The sequence below is a fragment of the Lepus europaeus genome, chromosome 10 (assembly GCF_033115175.1).
Source record: "Lepus europaeus isolate LE1 chromosome 10, mLepTim1.pri, whole genome shotgun sequence".
In the NCBI taxonomy this organism is placed as follows: Eukaryota; Metazoa; Chordata; class Mammalia; order Lagomorpha; family Leporidae; genus Lepus; species Lepus europaeus.
Window position 1 is genome coordinate 111,523,052 of NC_084836.1, and position 17,628 is coordinate 111,540,679.

At 40.3% G+C, this 17,628-nt stretch overlaps 1 protein-coding gene across 1 annotated transcript in view; it reads left to right on the forward strand.

Moving 5' to 3' along the window:
* STK4 (serine/threonine kinase 4) overlaps positions 1 to 17,628 on the forward strand; it is a 101,873-nt gene that overhangs the window by 4,904 nt on the left and 79,341 nt on the right. Inside the window, exons 2-5 of the mRNA XM_062204258.1 lie at positions 712 to 792; positions 8,843 to 8,971; positions 12,273 to 12,387; positions 16,087 to 16,251. Coding sequence (XP_062060242.1) covers positions 712 to 792; positions 8,843 to 8,971; positions 12,273 to 12,387; positions 16,087 to 16,251 — 490 coding nt within the window. The remainder of the gene's footprint in view (positions 1 to 711; positions 793 to 8,842; positions 8,972 to 12,272; positions 12,388 to 16,086; positions 16,252 to 17,628) is intronic.

A 17,628-nucleotide genomic window follows, 5' to 3' on the forward strand; every position in this document is an offset into this window, starting at 1 on the left:
CATTGTGACATAATGGGTTAAGCTGCTCTGCAATGCTGGCATCCCATGTGGGCACCCGTTTAAGTCCCAGCTGCTCTACTTCCAGTCCAGCTCCCTGCTGATGTGCCTGGGAAAGCAGCAGAAGGTGACTCAAGTGCTTGGGCCCCTGAACCCACGTGAGAGACCTGGATGAAGCTCCTGGCTTCAGCCTAGCCCAGCCCTGGCCATTGCAGCCATTTGAGGAGTGAACCAGCAGATGGATGACCTCTGTCTCTCTCTCACTCTCACTCTGCCCTTCAAATAAATAATCTTTGAAAAAGAATACAGCTAATGCTTAAAACCATTCTGCAGCATTTCAGCCACATGACAAATTTTTGGTTTTAATTTTTCCAACAATGGGGAACTAAGGACCTCTTAAAGCAACCTAAAGCATTGTAGGACAACTTTTACTGTTAGAAAATTCTTATATGTGTTGGAGTAAAATCTGGCTCTTGGCAGCTCTGCACCTTCTGGTCCTGATTTTGCTTATTGTGGTGACCCAGAACAAGTGGAATCCCTCCACAGAGCAGTCCTTCAGAGTCCCCTAGAAATTTCTTAGTTTGCTTTTGCTTTTATTTACTAGTGAGACTTTGTAGAGAAATTCCTAGACTACTAATTGCAAAATAAAGTATTTTCTGTTCTAGTTCCTAGCAAGTAAAGTATATCTTGTGTTTATATTTTCTTTATTCACAGGCAGCTGAAAAAGTTGGATGAAGACAGTTTAACCAAACAACCAGAAGAAGTATTTGATGTCTTGGAGAAACTTGGAGAAGGGTGAGTGTAGAGAAAACGGAGATAGACCAGTGGGTCCCAGTGTTTTTCCTGTCCCAGGCCAGAGGAATATGAACCTTTATCATGTCAATGATTCTTGTTACCGTGGCTCCAGGCAGTGTAGGAGATACTGTACTTCTTGAAATGCCCTTCCCCTGTACCCTAGTCAGTGTTGTGGTCAGATCTAGTGATTCCCAGGCTATAATGCCAAGGACATCTGTTGTTTTCTTTCTTGTAGATTTTATAGTTTGTATGATTTTAACTGTTTAATAGCATTTATTAGAGTATACTTCATTCAAAAAGTTTTTCTAATTAGATGTACCTTTATTTGCTGCTCGTAGCATTTTTTAATAAAAATATTTATTTATTTGAAAGGCAGAGTTTTACAGAGAAAGAAACAGAGACAGAAAAGAGAAAGAAAGAAAGAATCTTAACCCCCCAAATGGCCACCATAGCTAGAGCTGGGCCAGTCTGAAGCCAGGAGCCAGGAGCTCCTTCTGGGTTTCCCTTGGAGATGGCAGGGGTCCAAGGACTTCAGCCATCTTTCACTGTTTTCCTGGAACCATTAGCTGGATTGGAGTGGAGTAGCTAGGACTTGAACCAGCACCTATGTGGGATTCTGGCATCTCGGTGGTGGCTTTACCTGCTATGCCACAATGCTTGTCCCTGCTTATAGCTGCTGACCAATGTGCAGTAACTAGTTTCAATAAAAAAATAGAATTCAGCATTTTAGTTATTGTAGCTTTGTGAAATGCAGTAAATAAATTAAGGAATGTAATTACCTTTTCAGCTTATTAGGAGACCCGGAATTCCAGGCTTAGAACCAGTGGACTTCCTGAAATATAGATATATGAATGAGATTATCAAATACTGTGGAAATAATATTTAATAGTAGATAGTTGTCATCTTTGACTTTAATGTTACAATAAGGGTTACATGATAATTTTTTGCATTTTTACATATCATTTTAATTTATTAAATCCTGTGTATTTATTTTTTTTTATTATCTAATAACCAGGATACTAAAACAGTAGGGACCCCTTTTCTTAAGATTTTATTGTTAATTTTTGAATACTAGATTCATATTATTCAATAAGTCAAAAAGCATAAAAGTGCCTACAATTAAAAAAAAAACTGACCCCTGCCTTTCTGTCTTAGCTACCTGGAAGCAACCAGTGTTGTAGTTTTTTATGTATCTTTCAGAGAGAGAGAGTTTATACATATGTGAGGAAGCATGTGTGTGTACCTGTGTGTGTGTGTGTGTGTGTGTGTATTCTTAATCCCTTGGGAGTATGTCTGGTTCAAGAGAATATCTGATATACTCGTGTTAACTTTTAAAAATACACTTTTAATGTTTGTATGTTCTTTACAATCAGTTCTTAATGTGTTACTTGGCTATTTTAGTTTTGGTGTTATTTGTGCTTAGTACAGATCTGCAATTATGTTAAACCCAATCTTGAAATACGTGTAAGAGTTTTTCATTGAAAAGCTTTAGTTAATATCTTCTTGTAAGTTGAAAAAAAAATGCTCTTTGAAATCAAGCAAGAAATCAAGCAGAGAGAGCAAGAGAAAGATGACACCAGCTGTGCTGCCAAGCCAAGTCCAAGATGAATCTGAAGACTGCAGTTGACTGACATCATTAAAGGTATGGAGAAGTGACGGTTCCACCACATCTCTTGCCTGCCATTTTCAGTCTTAGCCTGACATCTTTTTCCTTGAGGCAATGAGCCCCTTAACCTAAGAGCAGTTGTAAGTTATATACTTGTGATAAGCTAAAGACTGGTAGACTAGATAATTTTTTTATGAAAGTACATTCATTTTTAATGAAATTCATTTCATTTTAATGAAAGCACATTACAGTAATAATATACATTCTGCAGTCACACAGACTTGAATTAAGTCCTTGCTCTCTACTCTTATTAGTTATAATGAACAAGTGAACTTGAGCAGATTGATTCATATTTTGAAGCCTCAGATCCTCATCCATAAAGTGGAGATAGAAATAGTGTCTACTTCATTGAGTTACTGTAAGAATTACTTGGAATAATAGAAATAAAGTACTAAAGACCATGCTTGTCACAGTGTTCGTTAAGTTGCAACTATTATTATTTTAAGTATATCAAATGGAGCGTTTTCAGATCTCATGGTAAATCAGTACTAAATATTAAATCTTAAAATATAATTAGGTTTTCTTACAGGTGACTGGAATGATTGGGTTTGGGAAATATTAGAAGATACCAACAGAAAATATATGAGGATTATAATGTAAGAAAAAACTAAGCTAATTATTCCTTTTACTTTTAAATTGTGTTTTAGATCTTTGGATGTCTTCAAGGAACTCAGAGATTTCCCTGTGACATCACCAGGGAGAAAACAGTAACAGCCTCGGGCCTTTTTTCTCTTGCTATCACCATATTGCTCTTGTAAATGATAGCACAGACCTCGGATTTTTGTCACCTTTACAGAACAAACCATCATGTACCTAGAAGTATCCTGAAGATCTTAACTGCACTTCCTTGTCAACACAACTGCTATGCCATCCTTAAGTTGATATGGAGAATGAATGGCTTGTGAACTCTCACTGACCTACGTCTTGAAATGTACTCTGGCTAAAGAACTGTTCTGGAGATGCATTCATTCTGGGTTTTGAGGAAATTGTGTGTATCTGTAGTGGAGTAAGCCAAAACTCCAAACCCAGGTGAATGCACAGCACTTGGAAAATGTTTGGCACTGGAGCCTACCACCTTTTTCTTTCTATTATATATATGTACCTTTTTTTTTTTTTTTAAAGATTTATTTATTTATTTGAAAATCAGAGTTACACAGAGAAGGAGAGGCGGAGAGAGGGAGAGGTCTTCCATCCGCTGGTTCACACCCCAGATGGCCGCAACTGCTGGAGCTGCACCTGTCCGAAGCCAGGAGCCAGGAGCTTCTTTTGAGTCGTCCATGCGGCTGCGGGGGCCCCAGGACTTGGGCCATTTTCTACTGCTCTTCTAGGCCATAGCAGAGAGCTGGATCAGGAGTGGAACAGCTGGGATTATAACTGGCGCCCATATGGGATGCTGACACTGTAGGCAGCGGCTTTACCCACTACGCCACAGAGCTGGCCCCATAAGTACCTTTTACGCATTGACATATTTCAGTTTTTGACATAGGATGCTTGCCCACAGTTTCGTTTCGTTTCGTTTCGTTTCGTTTCTTTCTTTCTTTCTTTCTCTCTCTCTCTCTCTCTCTCTTTTTTTAAAGATTTATTCTATTTATTTGAAAGAGTTCCAGAGAGAGGCAGAGACAGAGAAAGAGGTCCCATGATTTTATAGCTCTTGAGTGATGATATTAAGACTTGCACTAGATTGTTTTGGCCTCAGATACTGTATTATTTCCATTGTGCCTGCATTGATTCTGAATTGATCCTTGCCTTGTATGGCTTGTGTAAAACACCTACTTCATCAAATTTGTTCTTTGCCAGTTAAAATTCACTGAATCATTTAGTTTTTGTTGTAGAGAATCAGGTCTAAAGGCACTTATTTATAAAAGAGCTTGAAGAAGAGCTGAATGAATTCTTTTATCTCTTCTACAAATCACCATAAATGCAAGATGTGGAATCATGAATCTTAGTTGTTCATATGAGCTATTGGTGTTTTCTTTGCTATCAAGATAGCATAAGGAGAGGTATGAAGACTATTTTGGTCAAGATTTCTGGGTGATCCCAGGCAGAGATCTCTCTATTCTCATTATATGAAAATTTATTGTTTTAAATCTAAGGATTCCAAGCCCACTATGAATAGGGAAAGAAAAGGTTGTATAATAATGAGAGGAAGGAAAAGCATGCCCTGTACTTACTAGGAGATTGCACTGGACTTCCTGCATGAAGTTGTGGGCTGAGACCAGCCTCCTCATCTGTAAACTCATGCTAAAGTAAGTTTGCCGACTACCACTAGAAAGTGCTATTTGCTTGTGGAGAAAAAGCAAAGATACAGATCTGACAGTAGAAACTGGGCCTGAACTGTATTCAGGTATAGTATCTTGAAGGGCAACCCCATCCCCACATTTCTATTGTAAGACCTGTTTTAAGTTGTACAGCCCAGATGAGTGGGCCAAAGAAACCAGAAACCACCTGCCAGTACTGTGTAGAAGAAAATCATTCAAGATTAAATAAAATCATACAGAGATACCCGCTGTCATGAGATAATCAGCAGATCTAACAGATAGGAATGCACAACTAAGGAAATCGAAATAATGGAGCAGTCTGTCAAGACTTTGAATATACTTACACTTTCTGGAAAGATAAAAGGAGGGACTAACATCATTGAAAGATTACAAGATTAATAATATGAACAGTTAACCCAGTGCAAAATTAAAGATTGAGAATCTTGACAATGAAAACTGTAATAATTGAAGTTTTAAATGTCCAGTAATTGGGGAAGCAGTGAGCTAGATAGCTGAAAAGAATTTGTTAATTGAAGGAAATGAGACTGATCACAAAAGGCACCTATCATAGCATGCAGAACAGAGGAATATAATGGTGGAAACCCTGAAGACAACATGAAGGTACAATATAGGTTTAGTAAGAATTCTAGGCGATATGGAAAGGGATAAAGAGATGAAATAGTTGAAGAAATAGTGATGAGAACTTTCTGTTCTTGAAGAAAGACACAAATCTTCAGGTTGAAGACCTTATAAAGTGCCAAATAAGTCAACTCAACATAAGATTGTAGGATATTAAGAATAAAGAGGAAATCTTTAAAGCTGTGGAGAGAGATTACCTATGAAAAATGACAATCCAATGAAAGCAGACTTCTCAGCAACAGTGTATTCTGGAAGACTGCAGAAAAAGTGCTCAGGGCAAACTATTGCTAAAGAATTCTATATGGCAAAAGTGTCTTTCCAGAGTGAAGGTGTAAATAAATATGTTGACAAACATGGGATCTGGTTTATCAAGAATGCCTTTGGTTGGGATAACCCAACTGACAGTGGCTAATCAATAAAGCATTTAATAACTAAGTAACCTGGGAGTAAGAGATTCCAGGAGTGGTTAATTGACTTGATAAAGGTTGGCATCTGGACAGTTCTCAGGAGTTCAAGATAGCTGTTATTAGTTTGAAGGACCACCCCTCACATGACAGTAGCCAGTGCAAGAAGAGAATTGGCAGGTGGAAATGGCCTCGTCTCGGCAGGGAAGATCTTTCTCAGAAACCCTTTGGCAGAATTCTCAAAATTCGTTGGCCAAAACTGGCAGAATGATAAAAGGTGCCTGTGCTGGCTTGGACTAACATGATTTATCCATGACAGTGAAGAACATTGCCACCCTAACAGGTCAGGATTGTTTTAGCAAAGAAGGAGCAGTGATTGGGTCTTCTACACATCATCAGCAGTCGCCGTTCTCTGTCAAAGAAGTATTTGGTGCCATATTTAAGCAACGGTACACTAGTTTTGCAAATATAAGGGATTCCAATGGAATGGAAGTTTTTTTTGTGTGTGTTTTAGTGTGTTCTGTATAGTTTTTTTTTTTTTTTTTTTTTTGACAAGCAGATTTAGACAGAGAGAAAAGCCTTCCTTCCGTTGGTTCACCCTCCTAATGGCTGCCACGGCCGGTGCTGCGCCGATCTGGAGCCAGGTGCTTCCTCCTGGTCTCCCATGCGGTTGCAGGGCCTAAGCACTTGGGCCATCCTCCTCTGCCCTCCCGGGCCACAGCAGAGAGCTGGACTGGAAGAGGAGCAACTGGGACTAGAACCCGGGGTGCCAGTGCTGCAGGCGGAGGGTTAGAGAAGTGAGCCGTGGTGCCAGCCTTGGCTTTTTTAAAATTTTGTTCCTTTTGCTCTCCTGGAAAGGGAGAGGTGTTTTGTTTTTGTTTTAGATTTATTTTATTTGAAAGAGTTACACAGAGAAAGAAGGAGAGGCAGAGAGAGAGAGAGAGAGAGAGAGAGAGAGAGAGGTCTTCTATCTACTGGTTCACTCCCCATTTGGCTGCAATGATCCAAAGCCAGGAGCCAGGAGCTTCTGGATCTCCCACATGTGTGCAGGGGCCCAAGGAGTTGGGCCATCTTCTACTGCTTTCCCAGGCCAAAGCAGAGAGTTGGATGGGAAGTGGAGCAGCCAGGACTCGAACCGGTTCCCATATGGAATGCTGACACTGCAGGCAGCAGCTTTACCCTCTATACCACAGCGCCACCCCTAGTATAGACTTTTAAAAAAAGGTCTTATGTCCTCTCTCTCTCTCTGCCTCTCTTCTCTGTGTGTAACTCTGACTTTCAAATAAGTAAATAAAATCTTAAAAAAAGGTTTGTTACTTTAATAATCAAGCAATATTTTAAAGATTAATTTATTTGAAAGAATTATAGAGGGAGAGGGAGAGACACATATTTTCCATCCACTGGTTCATTGCCAAAATGGCCACAGTGGCCAGGATTGAGCCAGGCTACAGCCAGGATCATGGAACTCCATCTGGTCTCACATGTGAGTGACAGGATCTCAAATATTTGGGCCATTTTCTACTGCTTTCACAAAAGAGTCTACTTGGTATTATTGCACTGACAGCCAGTATTCCATTGAAAATATAATCTGTGTAGGTGATGATGGTATCTGATTTGATGAGTATAACTGTCTTGCAGTTTGTATTTGTCATTTTACTTATGAACAAGTTGAGGCACAAAAAGTTAACAATGTGTCTGTAAATGATAGATAATGGAGTCATAGTAGGACTCAAAACCTATTTAGATTTTACATATAGTGTTATTTATTTGAAAGGCAGAGATACAGAGAGAAGGAGAGGGAGAGATATTCCATCTGCTAGTTCAATCCCCAAATGGCTACAAAAGCTAGGGCTGGGCCAGGCCGAAACCCGGAGCCTTCTGAGTCTCCCACGTGGATACAGGGGCCCAAGGATTTGGGCCATCTTCTGCTTTTCCCAGGAACATCAGCAGGGAGCTGAATTGGAAGTGGAGCAACTGGGACTTGAACCGGCATTCATATATGGGATGCCACCCTGCAGGCAGAGGCTTCACCTACGCTGCGGCGCTGGCCCCATTTGATGTTCTTATAACCCCAAATAAAGTGGATAGCTACAATTATTTATTATTTTGATAATAAGCTCTTAAGGAAAGATGGAACAGAGGTAAAAATAATTTGTATATGCCCTGTTCACCAAAGCCAGTTTCTATAATATATTAAGCATTATTATAAGTAAAAAGAACAAAGCATGAATAAAGATACTAAAATGAATATACGATAACAAAGACCTCTACTTCTATGTGGTACCTCAGTGTAGATGTGAATACACCAGTGTGTTCAGATCTGTGGGTTCAGATCCTGGACTGACCACTTCACACTTACATAACCTTGGGCAAATCATGGAACCTCTATAAAATAGGAACCTTCCTCATCTTTTTTTCTTTTTTTGGGTAAGGATGAACTGAGATGATGCAGTTTCTTTCTTTCTTTTTTTTTTTTTTTAAGATTTATTTATTTTACTTGAAAGAGTTACAGAGAGGCAGAGGTGAAGAAAAGAGAGAGAAGTCTTCTTTCCACTGGTTCACTCCCCAAATGGCCGCAATGGCCAGAGCTCGCTGATCCGAAGCCAGGAGCCAGGTGCTTCTTCCGGGTCTCCCACGTGGGTGCAGGGGCCCAAGCACTTGGGGCCATCTTCCACTGCTTTTCCAGGCCATGGCAGAGAGCTGGATCGGAAGCGGAGCAGCCAGGACTTGCCCGTGCCTATATGGGATGCCAACACTGCAGGTGGCGAAACCCACCATGTCACAGCATCAGCCCAAGATGAGGCAGTTTCTAGCAGACACCTGGCACTTAACTGTAATTATTATTTCACAAGTCGTTAGCTAAAGTTTAGACATGAAGTATTTAACACTCCATTTTGTGGTATTTCTCTTGGCAGTTTTTTTTCCTCTGAAGTACTTTAGCTCTCAGTTTTACAAGTGTAGCTAAGTATGTGTATCTTAGGCATTTAAGGATAAAATTAGGGCTTTGAGTTGCTTATGTTTTACTACTTTTTATCTTTTGGCTTGTTTTGCTTTTATAAATATTCTCCTTTCTTTGACTGTAGGTCCTATGGCAGCGTGTATAAAGCTATTCATAAAGAGACCGGACAGATTGTGGCTATTAAACAAGTTCCTGTCGAATCAGATCTTCAGGAGATAATAAAAGAAATCTCCATAATGCAGCAATGTGACAGGTAAAGGCAATGGGGTTCCTTTGGAAAGAACGTGGCTTTGAATTTGCTGTGATTTAGAGCTTGACACCTAGAGGCTCATTTACTTAGATATTTTGCAAAAGAGAGACTTCAGTGAAATCAGAATGTATATTCCTTTCAGAAAAAATAGGATGAAAAAGTTTGTATGTTTTTGCAGCTAAAGAATTAACGTTTCTATTCCTGCATAGTCCCTCCCTGCCCCCTTACCACCCAACCCCACGCCCTCACAGATACTAGGAAGAAGAGGCAGAATGTGGTGGTTTTTTTTTTTTTCTTCTTCTTCCTTGATTATGATCTCTTTTACTTCCTATTGAGAAAACATTTCTGTGGGCAGCTAAGAAATAATTCAAACACTTTTTAGCTCTAGAAATCTTAAAATATCAAATATGCCTATGAAAAGAGAACACTTATTTATGTATTACTATTCTTTCACAAGAAAACAAATTATTCAGTCTAAGAATAGTTAAGTATTTTTTTTTGAGGAACTAAGATTCGTCAGATGCTGTAAGCAGGAAGTCAGGCCAAAAGGCAACCACAGCAAAGCGTGTGGTTTGCTCTGAAATTCGTGACAACATGGGTTGGTCGCTGTAGTGGAGCAGGCTTCCCTAGCACTATTTAGATTTGAGAGAAACAGAGTTTAGGGCAGTGCCAACTATAGGCAGTTGGAAGAGGGAAGTAAGAAAGTCTTGAACTTGGAGCAGTATTCGTTCTTCAGACGCCTTTTTGGTCAGCAGATCGTCTTAATGCCTCCTGTGTGTAAAATTTCACCATTACGACAAGTGGAGTGACCCCTCAGGAAGCTTGTCCAGGAGTCCTCAAGGCTGCCAGATTTGATCTGAATGCTGCCATTTCTCTTCTCCCTCCCTGCCTTTCTGTTTTTGTGGTTGCTGCCTGTTAGATAAAACCCCTGTTTTTCTTGAGTGGATTAACAAGGTTAGAGCAGCAATTTTCCTTTTATTCCTTTATAAGAAACATTGTGGATAGGCCAGCGCTATGGCTTAACAGTCTAATCCTCCGCCTTGCGGCGCTGGCACACCGGGTTCTAGTCCCAGTTGGGGTGCCGGATTCTATCCCGGTTGCCCCTCTTCCAGGCCAGCTCTCTGCTATGGCCCGGGAAGGCAGTGGAGGATGGCCCAAGTGCTTGGGCCCTGCACCCGCATGGGAGACCAGGAGAAGCACCTGGCTCCTGGCTTCGGATCAGCACGATGCACTGGCCGCAGCGGCCATTGGAGGGTGAACCAACGGTAAAAAGGAAGACCTTTCTTTCTGTCTCTCTCTCTCACTGTCCACTCTGCCTGTCAAAAAAAAAAAAAAAGAAAAGAAAAGAAAGAAACATTGTGGAAGCTCTTTGTAGTTGGCCAGTTGGGACTCTGCCGCTTTTGAGTCACTATACAGGAGCTGTGTTCCAAACAGGGTGTAGAAATCTCTCTCTAAAGAAGAAAGGTTTTGAAGAGTCTGTTTTATGCTAGGCACTCTGAGGAATACAAAGAAATAGAGGGCTGGTCCATGTGCTTGGGAGTTTATGGAATATTTGGATAGGGCAGGCAAATACTTGCACATAAAATCTAGTCAGCAGTAGAATCTGGGTAGAACGTATCCTCCCAGTAACTACATGGGCATTAATTGCCTCATAGAGGCAGTACGTTTTGTAGGAATCTAGGGAAGGGAAAGCACATGTGATCTGTACCTTAGGAGATTTTTTTCCTCATTTCTTCATTAATACTCATTGTGATTTTGTTTTGTTTTATTTTGTTTTATTGGCTGTCCTTATCATTGGCCTACTTCCCAAGGATGAAGGGCATTTGTAATTCTTTTTTTTTTAAAGATTCAGTTATTTATTTGGAAGGCAGAGTTACAGAGAAGCAGAGGAAGAGAGAGGTCTTCCATCCAGTGGTTCACATCCCGAATGGCCACAACATCCGGAGTTGTGTTGATCTGAAACCAGGAGCCTAGAGCTTCTTCCAGGTCTCCTATGCAGGTGCAGGGGCCCAGACACTTGGGCGATCTGCTGCTGCTTTCCCAGGTCATAACAGAGAGCTGGATCAGAAGTGGAGCAGCTGGGACTCAAACTGGTGTCCATATAGGATGCCGGCACTACAGGGGCAGCTTTACCCGCTACCCAACAGTGCTGGCCCCAGGCGTTTGTAATTCTGAGAAATAATGAAACCAAGTTGGTTTTAGGACCTTCAGTTCTTAGTAACTCTCTTTGACCCTGATAATCCTGCCAGATATAGCTGGTGGCTCTCAGAGGGCAGATTATTTTAATGGTGTGTTTGACTTTTCTATGAAATTTCTTGTTTAATATTTGTTCTCAAGCTTGAGACCTAAAATTCCAGATTTGAACCTGGATATATTTTCTGTAGATTGTAGTGTGCTTTTTCTTACTACAAAATTTCTATGACTTCTTAGGAAAATGAAAATGAAAATAAAGTTACCTTTTGAAAAATCATTGTTAAATACTGTTTGATATATTCTTCTGTATCTTATTTTGGAGTTCTACTAACTATTTTGCAGCCTGCTTTTTAAAAAAAAAAAACATATAGAATATTTTCTCATTTTCAAATATTCCTCTGTAACATTTTTCATGGACTCATGATGTTTCATTATATGAGTACATCATTATTTCTTAAGCTCCCTAATGGAAGATTGTTCTTTAGATAGACTCTAAATTTTCATTTTTTAAAAATATTTATTTATTTATTTATTTGAGGCAGAATTACAGACAGTGAGAGGAAGAGACTTCCTTTCGCTGGTGCACTCCCCAGGTGGCCACAGTGGCCAGAGCTGGACCGATTTGAAGCCAGGAGTTTCTTCCAGGTGTCCTACATGGGTGCAGGGGCCCAAGCACTTGGGCCATCTTCCACTGCTTTCCCAGGCCATAAGTAGAGAGCTGGATTAGAAGAGGAACAGCTGAGGCACGAACCAGCATCCATATGGGATGCTGGTGCTGCAGGCGGAGGCTTAGCCTACTGTGCCACAGCGCTGGCCCCAAATTTTCATTTTTATTAACAGTACTATGAAGATAACTCTTTCTGAACATTTTTACTTTTTTGAGGATAAATTAGAGATTTGAATGCTGGTTAAAGCATCTCCCCATTGTTTGTACTTTTGTCTTATATTAGTCTCCAGAAAAGTGATAGTAATTTACATTTATCAGGTGGTTGCCCATGCTCAACTATGAAAACTGATCTTTTGAGATGAAATAATTGTAACGTATTTAGTAATACGATTACTGGAGATGTTTGAAGCCTGTCTCACTAATTCACGCTGTCTTTGTCTCTAGCCCTCATGTAGTCAGATACTATGGAAGCTATTTTAAGAACACAGAGTTATGGATCGTTATGGAGTACTGTGGAGCTGGCTCTGTATCTGATATCATTCGACTACGAAATAAAACGGTAAGTTTACCTGGTAGCACCTGCAGCTGAGCAAGTCTCTTTCACCATTTTTTTGCTTTAGCCTTTTATTTGTGTGTATTCTCTTGCTACTATATCTAGACAAATAACTGTCAAATTTCTTACTTTCTATTGTTGTTTCTTCCTCATTACTCTCTCATGTCTTCTAAATGTAGCAGCTTTGACACCAGATCAATCCAGTGGTTTTTAGCATACTTTTCTTACTGGGAACAAATAACTAGAAATATTAGTTAGGGCATGAATTTTAAATACTTGAGTTTGGATTTCTTCATCCACTAGCATGTCCACAAGTTAACTGCCTCTACTTCCTGTTAATCAGAGAGTAATCCCATTATGAAAGATTATTTACTGTTACTGTGTAGTAAGTAATATTATTTGCTGGAATAAGACCTAGAAGTCATACTTTCTAATTCCAGTTTGATTGCTTAAGCTGTTTATTTATTCAGTAAATATTTCTAGAACACTGCTATAGGTCTTAGGGATCCAGTAGCAAAACAGATGACAACATTGCTCTGATAGTAGTGTACTTTCCATTAGGCCAACAAAAAGCAAATTAATGTTAACTAGAAAAGAAATAGCAGGTAGTGGTAAAAACCGTGAAGAAAGTGATTAGTGTATAAGATGAAGAGGTAGTGAAATGGTAGAGAGTGTTTGGTGGGCCACTTTTTTTTTATATTTATTTATTTATTTATTTGAAGGAATTACACAGACAGAGAGAGAGGGGAAGAGATCTTCCATCCACTGGTTTACTCTCCAGATGGCCACAATGGCCAAGGCTGGGACAGCCAGGAGTTTCTTCTGGGTCTCTAATGTAGGTGCAGAGGCCCATGCATTTAGGTCATTTTCTGCTGCTTTCCCAGGTGCATTAGCATTTCCTAGGAAGCTGGATTGGAAGTGGAGCAGCTGGACTTGAACTGGCACCCATATTGGATGCTGGCATTGCAGGCAGCAGCTTTACCTGCTATGCTACAATACCGGCCCCTCATTATGGTTAGTATTTGCATTTCTTTGATGGCTAGTGATCCTGAGCATTTTTTCATGTGTTTCTTGGTCATTTGTATTTTTTTTTAAAGATTGATTTATTTATTTGAAAGACAGAGTTACAGAGAGGCAGAAGAGAGAGAGAGAAAGAGAGGTCTTCCATCCGCTGGTTCACTTCCCAGTTGGCTGCAACAGCCAGAGCTGTGCCAATCCCAAGCCAAGAGCTAGGAGCTTTCTTCTGGGTCTCCTGCATGGGTTCAGGACCCAAGGAATTGGGCGATCTTCTGTTGCTTTCCCAGGCCATAGCAGAGAACTGAATCGGAAGTGGAGCAGCCGGGACTCGAATTGGCGGCCACGAGTGCCAGCACTGCAGGTGGCGGTTTTACCCACTGTGCCACAGCACCGGCCCCTGGCCCTTTGTATTTCATCCTAGAGAAATGCCTGTTCGGGAACAACACTGTGACATAGCGGGTTAAAGCCCCAGCTTGCCATGCTGGAATCCCATATGGTCACCAGTTCAGGTCCTAGCTGCTCTACTTCTGATCTAGTTTCCTGCTAACGCACCTGGGAAAGCAGTGGAAGATGGCCCAGGTGCTTGGGCTCCTGCATCCACATGGGAGACCTGGATGAAGCTCCTGGCTCCTGGCTTCGGATTAGTCAGCTCTCGCCATTGTGGCCATTTGGGTGGTGAACCAGCAGATAAGGACCTCTCTCTCTTTCTCTCTCTCTCTCTCTGTCTCTGTCTTTACCTCTCTGTAACTTTGTCTTTCAAACAAATAAAATAGATCTTTAAAAAAAGAAAAAAAGAAATATGCCTGTTCAAGTCCTTTGCCCATTCCTTAACTAGGTTGTTTTGTTGTTGAGTTTCTTGAGCTCCTTATATATTCCGGATTTGAATCCTTTATGAAATGCATAGTTTGCAAATATTTTCTCCCATTGTGTTGGTTGCTGCTTCACTTTGTCAAGTGATTCCTTTGCTGTGCAGAAGCTTCTTAGCTTGAAGTAATCCCGTTTGGTTATCCCTCTGTGAAATAAAGACCTTCCAAGACAAAATGAAATAATTTGTCACTACTCAGCGATACTTAAAGATATACCACACACAGAAACAGAGAAAAATAATCAGCATCATGAAAGAATGTAAAGGCACAAAACCTCCTAATAATAGCAAAGAGGAGATCCAAAACAAACAAAAGGAATATTTACAGAAAAATGGCATAACCCAGTCATTAATTATCAGTAATAATCTTGAATATAAATGAGCTAAACTCTCCAATTAAAAGATACAGACTGACTGAATCTATTAAAAAACAAGATCGATCTATATGCTGCCTATAAGAAACACCCCTTATCAACAAAGATACACACAGATTGAAAGCAAAAGACTTGAAATTGATACTCCATGCAAATGAAGTAAAAAATGAGCCAGAGTAGCTATCATCCCATCAGACAAAATAGACTTTAAGACAAAAACTGGGGGCCAGCACTGTGGCATAGCAGGTAAAACCACTGCCTGCAGTGTCAGCATCCCATATGACACTGGTTCAAGTCCTGGCTAATCCACTTCTGATCCAGCTCTATGCTATGGCCTGGGAAAGCAGTAGAAGATGGCCCAAGGCCTTGTGCCCCTGCACCTATGTGGCTGAATGTAATAAACGAGGTAGAAGATAAAGTTGGAGAGGTAGCTGGGAGCTAGGTCACTTAAGGCCTTGGTGCTAACTGTCTTTTATTTTGAACGATTTAGGAAGCCATTGGTAGGTTTTGAGCAGATCTGGCTTCTGTTTTAAAAGAGTAAATACGGTTGTCATGTGGAAAAGATAGAGGGTCAAAAGCAGAAGCAGTGGAACCAGTTAAGAGATTATTAGGAGGGGCCGGTATTGTGGCATAGTGGGTAAGCCACAACCTGCAGCACTGGCATTCTGTATGGGCACTGGTTCGAGTCCCGATTGCTTCACTTCCCATCCAGCTCCTTGCTGATTTCTCCTGGGAAAGCAGTGGAGGACAGTTTAAGTTCTTGGGCCCCTGTACTCACGTGGGAGGCTCAGAAGAAGTGCCTGGCCTCTTCGGTTCATGCTGCCCAGTCCTGACTATAGCAGCCATTTGGGGAGTGAAACAGCAGATAGAAGACCTCTCTCTCTCTCTCTCTCTCTCTCTCTCTGTAACTCTACCTTTCAAATAAATAAAACAAATCTTAAAAAAAATAACTTGGGGGAAAAAGATTTTTAGGATAGGTCAGGCAGGACTTGATGGTGACTTGGGCTGGGATGATTACAGAGCAAATATTAGGAAGACAGAGCAGAGACAAGGATGACCTCAAGTTTTGGCCTGAGCACCTGAAAGAACGAAATTGCTTTTTGCTGAGTGAAGGACTGTGCAAAGGGTAGAATAGGTTGAGTGAGTAGGAGGGAGAGGTGGTGGGTGGTGGAAATGAATTCGATTTTGACCTCTTATGCTTGTGATGCTTTTAGGAGTGCAGTTGGAGATGAACTGTAGGCAGATGCCTGAATCTAGTGTTTGGGGAGAAGATCTGGTATGGAAGTATAATTTTGAGAGTGGTCAATGTGTTGATGATATTGTCATTTGCAGTTGCATAAAGTCTTAGGTCTGTATTCAAATAAAGGAATTTGATTCTAGTTTTTTTTCCTTTCTCAGTGTGTTGATGTAAACTGATAGAATATGAACTTCTCATTTTTGTTTTTCCAGTTAACAGAAGATGAAATAGCTACAGTATTACAATCAACTCTTAAAGGATTGGAATACCTTCATTTTATGAGAAAAATACACCGAGACATCAAGGCAGGAAATATTTTGCTAAATACAGAGGGACATGCAAAACTCGCGGATTTTGGTGTAGCAGGTCAACTTACAGTAAGTAAAAATGTTTCTTGTATTGATACCTTTGTCCTAAGAAGCGATTTTTGAACTTATTTTTAAAATATAATACCTGACTTGTATTAGTAAAAAATTGTAGACTCTACCAAGGTGACCATAGAGTAGGTTATTTCTGGTGTTTCCTGGAATTCAAGTCACATACTTTAACTTTGTTTAATTTTTATAAAAATAAACTAAATAGGCAGGCAGGCATTTGGCAGAGTGGTTACGATGCTGTTTGGGATGCCCACATGATGTATCAGACTACCTGTGTTTGAATCCCAGCCTCACATTCCAGCTTCCTGCTAATGCACACCCTGGGAGGCAGCACATGATGGCTCGAGTGCTTGGGTTCCTGCCACCCACATGGGAGACCCAGATTAAGGTTTGGGGCCCTGGCTTTGGCCTGGTCCAGTTGTGGCTGTTGTGACCCTTGGGGAATGAACCAGTTCGTAGATCTCTTCTCTGTATCTGTCTCTTTTTTTCTTTCTGCCTTGCAAATAAAATTTAAGAAAAAAAAAAAAAAAGTGAAACAAGAAATGATAGACTGTAAGTTTAAATAAGGAGGAAAAGTTAAATCCAAATTGCTTTCCTTGTAAGAGATACAACATCATCTCATTTTACTTCTGATAGTATTCCACAGTTACTATGCTGGGAACCCTCTCATTTGGTTCCAGGGTTTGACTTTTGATTCTCCTCCTGCCTTGCTAGTGCAATGAAAAACAAACAAAAAAAAAAAACCCCACAAAACTATGTTTTCAAAGCAGGAAGTTTTGAATTATGTGCTCTTATAAAATACATCGGTATATTTGCAAGTATTTGAAGAAAAATAGAAGTAATTTGGACAAGTATGCACTAAAATTTGCAACAAATTGATGATATTCTTTGAAACACAAAATTTAAAAATTTTGGTGACGTCCAGTTTCTTTTCTTTTGTTGCCTGTGCTTCTGGTGTCATCTAAGAAATCATTAACTAATGCAAAGTCATGATTTTCGTGGTGCGAGATAGGCTCCAGTTTCATTCTTTTGCATATTGATATCCAGTTATCTCAATAAAATTGTTAAAAAGATTATTTGTTGAATTGTGTGTTGGCAGTCTTGTTGAAAACCCACTGGCCATAATGTATGCATTTATTTTTGGATTTGGATTTCTAATTCTACTCCATTCTATGAGAGGTCTTTTTAAAAGTTCATGGAAAATCGATATTTTGAAAAAACTCACAGTACTGGTGCTGTGGCATCGTGAGTTAAGCAGCCATCAGCGCCGGCATCCTATTTGGGCACCAGTTTGAGTCTTGGCTGCTCCACTTCTGATCCAGCTCCTTGCTAATGGCCTGGGAATACAGTGGATGCTGGCTCAAGTGCTTGGGCCCC